Below are 11471 nucleotides of genomic sequence, written 5' to 3'. Positions count from 1 at the left end.
CAGTGTCAAGTTATGAAACATCCAAAAGGAAAACCATTGAAGAGCGGAGAAAAACGAATTGTTTTAAACGTGTTCAATAAACCATTGGAAAACAATCCTACCGTGTTAGTGAATGACACAGTGAAATTAACGGCAAAATATACTGGTGGCTCTGAGTCGAGTGTTGTGAACGTACGTAAAGAGTTCAAAGAAACAGGGTTGTTGAAAACACCGGGTAAAAAGAGAAACAGACTGGAAACAGAATTAGTGAAGGCGGATGACTTTGTGAAATGTGCTATTAGGAGCAAAGTGCATGATTTCTTTCTAAGAAATGAACCACCTACAGTAAACAAAATTTTGAGTTCTGTAAATAGTGATCCTATGTTGAATAGTTTCAAACGAACTACGCTCTACACATTGTTGTTGGATATTGGTTTTCAGTTTCTCAAGAGAAATAAAGTGAACGTTATTTTAGATAGGGAAGACATTGCATTATGGCGGCGACGATATTTGAGAAATATTCGTAAACAGAGCGGAAAATAGAACCATATATTACTTAGACGAATCCTGGATGAACGAAGGTGACACTACATCCAATGTATGGGTAGACACAACTGTATGTTCTAAAAAACAGGCGTTTTTGTCTGGAAAATCAACCGGCCTAAAATATCCTACGGGCAAAGGAAAAAGACTAATAGTTGTTCATATAGGCAGTGATAGTGGATTTGTAGATGGTGGTGCTCATATCTTTGAATCTAAGCGCGGTGGTGATTACCATGATGACATGAATGGTGACGTTCTTCGTGAATGGTTTGAAACAATATTGCCGAAACTTGATCCCGGGTGTGTTACTGTAATGGATAATGCTTCATACCATAGCGTAAGGCTCGAACGACGTCCAACCTCCTCCTGGCGAAAACAAGAAATAATTGAGTGGTTAACAGCAAAGAGTCTTTGTCAGAATTCGATGTTAAAGTGGAACTAAATAAAGCGCAAAGCATTGCTCTCAACAACGAAAAGCTATATGTAGTAGACAGCATCGCAAAACAGACTAGGAGAATGATTGAGAGACTGCCCCCCTACCACAGCAATTTGAACCCGATACAAACTGTGTGAGCGTTTGTTAAGGGTTTTGTAGCCAGAAAGAACACCACGTTTAAGTTACGTGACGTTCGGTTGCTGCTTGAAACTGCCTTGACTCAAGTGACACCAGATATGTGGAAAAACAATATTCGTCATGTGCTGAAGGAAGAAGAGAAACTGTGGAATCTGGACGGACTTTCTGACACCTTGGTGGATCGCCTTGTAATTAACATAAACAACGAATCTGATGAATCTTCTGATGAAGACCTGCAAGTTACTGCGTTGAGAGATTCAGAAGAAACCTCAGATTAACGTGAGTAATTCATAATTATTTTATCGTTTATTTCTTTAAGTTGATTATAACATTTACTTAGCGCTATTACTTAATTCCATTCAGTAGCGTAGCCAAGAGGTGGTTCCGCCTCCCCCCGAAATTTGGAAAACTTGTTAAAATTAAGCCTAAAATCACGTTTTTCGCCCAAAAATTTTCCGGGGGAGGAATCTCGGACACCCCTCCCCCGAAATTACCTTCTAGCTATGTTTGCTTTATAACCGAGATATATCTTGCTTTTGAGATTGAGTAACGCGCGGAAAAAAGAACAGCTGACCGAAGCAGAAATCTCGCCGTGAAGCACATGCTTGACGCGGAGTGTACAAACTGTTTTGTTTATCTCAGGTGTGGTTCATACGTTGAATACACTTTATTATTAAAGCGCTCCTTGATATTGGTCATTTTCGATTTTTTTTATATATCCCCTCTGCTCCCCATGTTACGGGCCACGGCATCGGAGGTGTCATTGTTAATATCAGCGACTCCGAAAAGTATGAATTCGACACTGGTATTGGTTATTTTGATTATATATATATATATATATATATATATATATATATATATATATATATATATATATATAGGGCTAGAACAAAAAAAAACTAAGAACACTTCTTGCAGGGCGCCTAAGCTTGGCCCTCTACTGTACAACACGTGTTGCAGTTGCCGATCGCTTTTTGTTTTCAATGTGTCATGTGGACTTTACTCTTTCGTCAGCAGTAACCAGTTCACCTGTGAGTGTCGTGGTGTGAAAGTGATGAGGTAAAATGGCCGACCTGACAGACTTCCAAAGAGGCATGGTCGTTGGTGCACGTCTGGTTGGAAATTCTGTGGCAAGAGTGGCGAATATTCTGGGGGTATCGAAAGACACTATGCTCAATGTCACGAGAGCATACACAATTCATGGGCAAACGACGTGTGCAAGGCGCAACAGTGGTTGAACGACAGTCCTGTCAGATAGGGACCGGAGGGTATTAAAACGGATTGTAGCAGCTAAAAAGAAGACCACTGCAATGACAATTACGACCGAACTCAATTCCGGCCTACAGAACCCGGTTTCATCGAAAACAGTGCGACGGGAACTTCATAAAATAAAAATTCATGGCAGGACCGCTATCGCCAAACCCCTAGTTACAGCAGTAAATGCGAAGAGGCGTATCCAGTGGTGCAAGGACCACAAGACGTGGACTCATGAGCAGTGGAAACACGTAATGTGGTCCGATGAATACACCTTCACCTTGTTTCTGACAACCGGTCGTGTTTACGTATGGAGAACACCGTCGCAGTCCTATGATACAGACTATATGCTTCCAACTGTAAAGCATGGGGTGGTTCTGTTACAGTATGGGCAGTGATATCATGTTTTTCTGCAGGTCCCATCACAGCCCTGCATGAAATGATGAATGCTAAGGCGTATGATTCCATTTTGGGGCTACCACGTTCTGCCCATGGACCAAATATTGTTCCCTACAGTGATGACATCTACCAAGATGATTTGGCACACTGTTATGCTGTAAAAACTGTGAAATCATGGTTTGAGGAGCATGACCAGAAGGTATCACACCTCCCCTGGGTCCCACAATCACCAGATCTGAACATTATTGAGCCATTGTGGTCTGAGTTAGAAAGGTGTGTTCGGTATCATTACCCTCTTAAGGAACTGGAGCATGTTTTGAAGGAACAATGGGACAAAATTCCACACACCACGATTCAGGAGCTGTATACACCCATTCCATGTCAGATCCAAGCTGTTCTGGACGGAAAGGGAGACCCTACACTGTACTATGTATGATTTTCACACTTTTGTAAACGCTTTGAATTTTTATCCAACCCCTATATATATATATCCTCCCTACCCACAATTTTTGCGGGGCTCAATTTGGATTTAAATGGCATCAGAAGTGTCACTGTATAGGTCATTTTTGATCATTTATAATGTATTTCCCCTCCTTTTAGTTACTTCATCAAAGTGATATGACAAAAATCACCTCATGTTCGAACTTAATCTAGGTTGAAAATTTGATCGAGATCTTTCCGGTGATTCAAGAGTTAGTAAGTTTTATTTATTTTATATATCTCCTCGTCCTACCTCCTCCCCTAAGTTCTAAGGTCAAAGTGAATAGATAAATACCATCCCAGGCCCAAACCTCATCTATGTTGAAAATTTGATGGAGATCGGTCAGGTGGTTCAAGAGTGAAGTCACATAGACAGACACTTTCATTTTTATTTTTCTTACAAATTTCTACGCCTTCCTTCCCCCGCCCCTTAGTTGCACAGTCAAGGTTAAATGATAAAAAATATCCCAAGCCCGAACGTCATCTATGTTGAAAATTTGATCGAAATCAATTGGGTAGTTCGAGAGTTATTAAGTTTTATTATTTTTTGTATATTTGTCCCCTCCCTTCCTCCACCCACTATGTCAACGTCTTTTATCAAAGTGATATAATAAAATCCACCCCAGGTCCGAACTTCATTCATATTGAAAATTTGATTAAGATCGGTCCTGTAGTTAAAGCGTGATCAAATCACAAAGACAGTCACTTTTATTTTCGCTTTTTTTTTTTTTACATATATCTCCTCCTACCCCTCCCCTTCGTTGCATTGTAAATGTGAAATAATGAAAACATTCCAGGCCCGAACCTTATCTATGTTGAAAGTTTGATCGAGATCGTTCGAGTGGGCAAGAGTTATTAAGTTTTATTTATTTTTATAGATTTCTCCCCCTCTCTTCCCCCCTAAGATCTACTGTCAAAATGAAATGATAAGAAGCTTCCCAGGTTTGAAGTTCATATATGTTGAAAATTTGATTGAGATCGATCGGGTGGTTCAAAAGTAAATAATTCACGAACATAGTCACTTTTATTTTTATATTTATTGCTTTTGTGTATCTCCCCCTCCATCCCTTTCCCTAGGTTGCTCCGTCAAATTGAAATGATCAAAATCATCCCAGTTCCGAGCCTCATCTACATGGAAAATTTGATCAAGATCGGTCGGGTGGTTCAAGAGTTATTAAGTTTTATTGAATTTTTATATGTCCCCCTCCCCATAAACCTTTAATAAATATAATAGTCACATAGCTAAAACATATTTTCACCAATGTTTTATGATTATGCTTTATGAAATAAAGACTTAAAATATCATTATGCCTATTTCTTAACAATTCAAGAACCAATGTGACCACTGTATTTACTTCCCCAAATGCTAAACTGTTGGTATCGTGTGAACATTTATGTACATATAGTACTAATTGGTAGTCACGAGGTCTCCTTGTGTTATGCATTAAAGAGGAAGAGAAAAAGTGCATTTTGCTATTAACCCTTTAACAACTTCTCGTTGTCGAGTAACAACTAGAAAAGAATCGACCTGGTGTTTAAGGTAGGAAACCTCATCTAGGCAGTTGAAACCTCTTCTGTACAGTTGAAAATCTTTAAATTTCGAAAATTGTGGGTTCCGATACTTTTTTTTTCAGTAGTGTTGACATAGCAATAGAACGGATAGAAGTTCCAACTGAGAAATCGACAGAAACAACTCGTAAGGCTTTACCCGTCAACTAGCATATCCGATGACATTAGGATGCAGTTTCTCGACTATCACTCCCATTTAATATTGTTCTAGGCTCACCGTTACCACGCACTTGCGAAGGGACTGAATTCTGGGGTCGATTTACATTATTGTTACTATTATTGTTATTATTATTACCCTGGCTATTACCGTTCTCCCTTCTTCCTCACGTCCTGTTAAAATTCCTCCGGGCGTTATCGCCCATATCGGGGTTCGATTCCATGTTGGTACGGTCATAGGGACGATAACTCCTGCGATTGTTGTACATGGGCCGATTCCTGAATAGTCGCCGGCCATTATTGTTGTTTTCTGAGCCATACCCACTAGGATAACGAGATCCAGCTTGGGTATAACTCAGGAAATCTGTCTGGCAACTTGCCGTTACCTTCGTCTTCGTCGGTTTTAGAATCTTTGCCTGTCGGGCGAAGTATCGTTTTGGTGGACCACCAACTTCCTTACCTCACAAGGCAGCTAGACGTGAGGTGACTTCTCGCACCGTTTGGCACAAGTGGGACGCTATGGCCCGGGACTCATCGGGTGGAAGAGCGTTAACTATAATATCTACCAGTTCGGCCTGAGAGGGATGTTCAGCTATCTGATAATATAGTTCAATGAATTTCCAAGCATAGTCCAAGAGGGACCCATACTTGGAGCGATCATACCGGAGTGATTGTAAGTTTCTCTTTTGGAGCCGCTCGATGTGCTCATTACAATACTCTTCTTTGAAAAGAATCAAAAAATCACTGAACGTCCGGATTTGGTATTTAACAGAGGCATACCATGCGCCCGAAGCTGCGATCAAACATTTTTCGACTATTTGTAGGCGTTCCCCATCAGTGAGTTTGTACATATCTAGATATTGCTGCAGTCTCCGCAGGAAAACTCGAGGTAACCCGTTAGCAATGTTCCCATCAAAAGTGGGAAAACGTTCAATATCCCGGAGGAAAACTTTAGAGCTCATACTATACGGGGCAGGAAAAGAATCTATTGGAATCAACGCGTTATCCTGAGCGGTTGGGGTTGTCACCGGATTTGCCACCGAAGGAGTGGTCACCGAACTGAACGCTCCCATATGACCAAGAGCGGTTTTATAATTAATGTTGCCCATGTGAGGTTCGAACTTAGGACCCACCATGGCAGTAACCGATGGTCCGGCACATCTCTCTCCCCTTCCTGGCAGCACGCTGTAAGATTGTACCATTCCAAAGGTAGAGTGAGCATTTACGCTAGTGACTGTTGTAGTCACAACACTCGACTGCATCGGTACATCAAAATTACTCAACCATGATTTCGAGGTTGGCTGATGCGGGGGAGAATACATTACTGTGTCCCGTGCATCGGGCAACACTTGACTCTTTCCCGGTTGGACGTTACTTGTTTCTGAGAAAATTTTTCCTGGAGAATCGCTATCAGGAAAAGGATAGGAGACTCCAGACTTGACGAGTTCCAATTTAGTAATATTCCCCTTAAGACTGTCTACTTCGGTTTGAATTTGACTAATTCTTTGATCAACCGACTCTAGTTTAGTTTCTATTGATAAGTTGGATATTACAACATTTAATTTACTTATTTCAGCCTGCTGCTGTTCAACCTTTTGTTCGATGTTACAGAATCTTGTGTTCGTGCTCACAAACCTTACATCTATTTCATTTAAATTTTCATTTGTTTCGTCTCTGAGCTGCTCGGTAGAATGTTGGGCCTGGCATCTAACCTCGTCTAATTCAGTGGACGTTTGCTCTTTCAATTTGCTAATTGAAGAAGTAAAGTCTAAACAGATCTGATCAAATTTACTGTTTAGTACCTCGAATCGAGTGTCAGTCTCTCGTTTCGAGGTATCAAACTTTTCATTTATCTCACGTCTCATTTCTGCATGCTCACGCCTCAGGTCTGCCCTATTCTGATCTAACTTCTCATTTATCTCACGCCTCAGGTCTGCACCGTTCTGTTTCAATTCATCAAATTTGTTAGAAAATTTTTCATTCATATTAGAAAATTTTTCATGCATCATTTCTATCATCTGGCGAATTAATGCAGACGTGTCAGACCCTCCAGATGACATTCCTTCCTTCGGGTTTGCCGTCTGATCCCGAGAATCACTGTGACCTCCATTCTTTTCCTCATCATCGAGGTCAGATATCTCCCCTGGAGATATTTGGCCTCGGTCCTTTTCACAATCCTCACAGTATTTTATTATTTCGCCGGTTTGAACTTTTTCTGCATTTTCAGCAGTATCATCCAAATTGGTGCAAGCAAAGTAGATCCATTTTAGTCCACAACCGGTGCATCTTATTAATCTCCGCGGGGCGCGAGATCTTTTAGCTTTTTCATCTAACGTGCATTGAGTGCACGTGACTTCACATTCGTCCTGTGACACAATAACCTTATTTGTTGCCATAGTTTTGAGACACTTTACAAAAGACAAGATATATATCAAAAATACACATATTCTATAAAATACTTATTCGCTATCAAGACAAGTATTATTCATGAATTAAAGGACTCCCATTCTCTTTCCTTCCTTGAAACCCTTCTAGCGTTTAGTTCTAATTTAGAAAAAAATTTTGACACTCCTTCTCTTTTTCCCCCTTAGAAAAGGAAACAAAAATGACAAAGTAGCCAACGACTCTAGTTGTTTCACTTGACTATAAAATTTCTCTTATTAATTTCAATGTTGTAATCAATTCAACATGCCTTCAACCTCACTCTTTGACATTCTTAAAAAAGTTCAGATCTACCGGTCGCCATTTAAACTGAGATCCGTTGCCATGAGAACAAACGTTGCCATGACAACCATCCTTGTCGCGGTTCGCCAATCTAAAACAGGAAAAGGGGGGAAAAAGGAAAAAGAAAGAAAGCAAACTCTGTAACATATGTGATGCATGGAATAAGTCGTGAGTGGGAACCCTTCACCCCTGATGGGGATATTCATGAAGCTATAGGCTTATGTCTAATTATATTGGAATATAATTATCCATTTCTTAATTTCGAACATACTAGGTTCGATCGAAATGAGAAAACTTTTTATCGGACTTCTGAAAAAACTTAAAATAAATACATGACCGTGTTTATTACATATAGAATTCCCAGTCACGACCCCCTTTTCAGTTTCATTAAAAATAGAAGAAGAAGATGAAGAAAGGAAAAGGAAGATAGAAGAGGAAAGAGGTAAAGTAAGAACGTGATAAAGAGGAAACTGTAACTGGATATTTTGAGAAATATGGTAAAGGAAACTGAATAATTATCGAATTGGGATCATTTCCAATAGCTATTGGGTGAATGTTTGGTATTAAGGTGATCAAAGGTAGACACATGTTAACCCATACATCCCAGACCTAGATCCATTTAACTCCAACTACCGAATTATCCCAATCTAGCTCTGAGATAGATGAGAAAGTTTAATTTAACCGTTTATTCAATATTTCCAGAAGTTCTAGACTAATATCCAATATTTGAAAAATAAACGACGAAGTTGATGGCATGTTAGAATCGACCACAAAAAAAAAAAAAAAAAAAAAAAAAAATCAGAGTAACCCATCTATTTGTTGAAGATTTTGACTTTCACAGTTCTCCCATGATGATCATTCGTTCAGGCTATTTCCGTCCTTTTTGCTTACTTTATAGAGTCAACTTAAATTAAGTTAGTATTGACATTCAATGACTTTAATTGCCAACTACCATTAATTATAATAAGTCACCCATATATGTCAAAATAATTGGTGCACTTAATACTAAACCTACATTTCACTCACACTCACATTCATACAGGACAGTGTATAGTTCAGGTTACATTTAGTTGAATTAAACTAACCTAACTATTATACATTTCTATAGACATTTATTACATTTCAATAAAAGAAAACTAAGTTTGACATAACAGGAAAAAATTTGATACATGAGAAAAAGAATGTTTCATAAGCATGCACAGAAATCTGCTACTTCCAACAATATCAAATAACACATTTCTCTTTCTAGAGATATTAAAAGTTGGATTACATTAAAAAAAAGTATTTGACAAAAGACGAAAGACAAAAAAAATAAAGAAAAAAAAAGAAAATTTAAAGGTCAACATTAAACATATTTAAGATTCAGTGCAATGAATACATATCGTTGTGAAAAAAGAAAGAAAAAAATATAATTGGTTAATCATTCTTTAAAAAAAAAAAGCACTTTAGTAACATTTTATTGAGTCTCTGTCCCAAGAGGAGAAATTTCGACAATTTTATGAGTCTTTGTTCTCACGTCGATAATAACTCCTTTTTCAACTCTCTTTATTCACTATGATTGGTGTCCACGAGAGTATTTATTCGTTTGTCTTAACGACAGACAAAAAATTTAGTTCCTTCGTATTATATATATATATATATATATATATATAATTTCTCATTTCGTCACTTGACGCACTTGATATAAAATTTCAAAATCTATTCAGATAAAAAAAATATCGAATCCAGTCCCAAACATTGGGAACTTATTTCCATTATACTATATCTAAATGGAGTTATGTCTTTGGACCTATCTAGGTCCTGTATTCACATTACTAAATTATTAACCAAAATCAGTTCAACTTAAGATCACTAAATTTTTATTTCCAGTATAGATCGTGGAGTCAAGAGATTGTAGTCACTGAACTGACGAAAACCAAATAGTTATGTTTCCAGTCGTAGGGGAGGATTTGTTTCATAGATTACTGATAGAAGGATTCGTTGGTGGGGCGCACTGTTTCGTAGTTTACTGAGTTCACTATGATCTCGCAAAATAAATTTGGATAAGGATTAGGGTTATTTTTACTTTTCTTACGACCTGCCACTTGTTCTATTTACATGCAGTATTTAACATGATATTAAAAAAATTGAATAGTTACAAACATTACTAACAAATTAGTAAAGTGTCATTAATTATAAATTACGCGGTAATACTTTACATCACAAATAATTGTTCAATGTCGGGTGTCAAAAATCTATGGCAACCTAAAGCAACCAGGGTAAATACCGAGCCTTTTACATACATACTTGTATATATATATATATATATATATATTTTCATATTACTCAATATAATAAATTTCACTTTAATATCCATCTTAGTATTTCGTCGACATTTAAATTCTACATAACCTTTTTATATTCAACAAGTATTCACGCTTGCTTGGCTCAAAATAAACAAAAACCCTGACTATCAAAATTCTTTTTTTTTCATAAGGTTGCAACATTGTACTTTATATGTAAACCCGATAATCAATAATAATTCTCACTTTACTAAATTCCGCGTATAAAGAAATAGTTGGTGTTATTTAATAAATTGACATAAAAGGCGGAAATACAACAAATAGAGCAGGCACGTAACTTTTCAGACTATGTAAGTACATATATATAGATGTATATACAGAGAAAGAAAAAAAATCAAGGTTATTCGAAACTAGTGGGCCCAAACTACTAATACATACACACTATATGACCAATAAAAAAAGAAAGAAAACCAGAAATCAGTCGTCAATGGGTATAATTTGTACGATCGATGAATAACAAGTAAGTTTCTAGGAATCTGAAAGCATAGTGTACATTCTCGTTAGCCCCTCCCATGGTGGGGTGAATATCGTGAAAACGGTCCTGAGTCGTGCTGAAAAACCTCCACGAATTGTATTCCTCGATGTCTCAGTTAGTACATACGATCGAAATAAGTGATATGAATATTGTATGTTTTCATAAGTTTCAAAACCAGGGGGGAAGGTTGAAATTTAAAAAAAAACTTTAGAGAAGAAGTAGAAGAAGTATATGTAAAAAGAGAGGAGACAGAACACTAAAACTACGAAAGATAAGTGGTCGAATTTACGTATACAACATACCAGAACCAAATATTCTCTTTTATGCCAAAAGGGGTTCGACTTACCAAATAAATAGCCGAAAAAAGATGCCTGCAACGTCGAGACGAGTCTGTGTCCTCGATGGGATTTTCGGAAAGACAAAGGCTTTAGGGAAATCCCACCACTCACCGTATCCGGTCAACGCCATTGCAGATCCCGGAATCTACCGGAAGGTTAGAGAAGGCGCTAATTTAGAATTTAAAAAAAATCATCCGACCTCTAAGAAAGTAGGAGAGTCCAGAATAGTAATGAAACTAGAGTAAAATAATAGATAACATATCCCTAATTAGTGATTTGCCAAAATAAAAAAAATTAAAATAAACTAAATTTTGGATCGGTGATTTCAATGACCAAACATCACCGATGGCTACCCTGCGCAGACATGCCAAAGTCTGTGATGTTGTTAATTTCCCTCATCTAATGAAACTAAGAAAAGAAATGAAAATACTTAAGGGGACTAAGGGTCGACATCCGGGTACGCTATTGACATAAATATTAATTTAGTAGCGGTTGATTTAATCGGATAGTCCGATCTAAGTTATATGAGCACTGCATAATAAATAGGGTAAGCAACGAAAAAAAATCTCGGAGAGTCAATGAATGTTAAAGGTACAAATAACCGAACCTGTACTTTTCGATGATCACAGGATATAGCA

At 37.7% G+C, this 11471-nt stretch overlaps 1 protein-coding gene across 1 annotated transcript; it reads left to right on the top strand.

Annotated features, from left to right (window-relative positions):
* Nucleotides 1-550: 550 nt before the first annotated feature.
* On the top strand, nucleotides 551-964 carry LOC145679300 (uncharacterized). The gene has a single exon (XM_081749887.1). It carries the CDS (start codon nucleotides 551-553, stop codon nucleotides 962-964), a length of 414 nt encoding a protein of 137 aa, XP_081606013.1.
* Nucleotides 965-11471: the final 10507 nt, after the last annotated feature.

This window comes from Thermobia domestica, chromosome 2 (assembly GCF_964235325.1).
Source record: "Thermobia domestica chromosome 2, izTheDome1.hap1.1, whole genome shotgun sequence".
Classification (NCBI taxonomy): domain Eukaryota; kingdom Metazoa; phylum Arthropoda; class Insecta; order Zygentoma; family Lepismatidae; genus Thermobia; species Thermobia domestica.
Note: the sequence above shows the minus strand (reverse complement) of the source record. Positions and strands in the feature narration are given on the sequence as shown.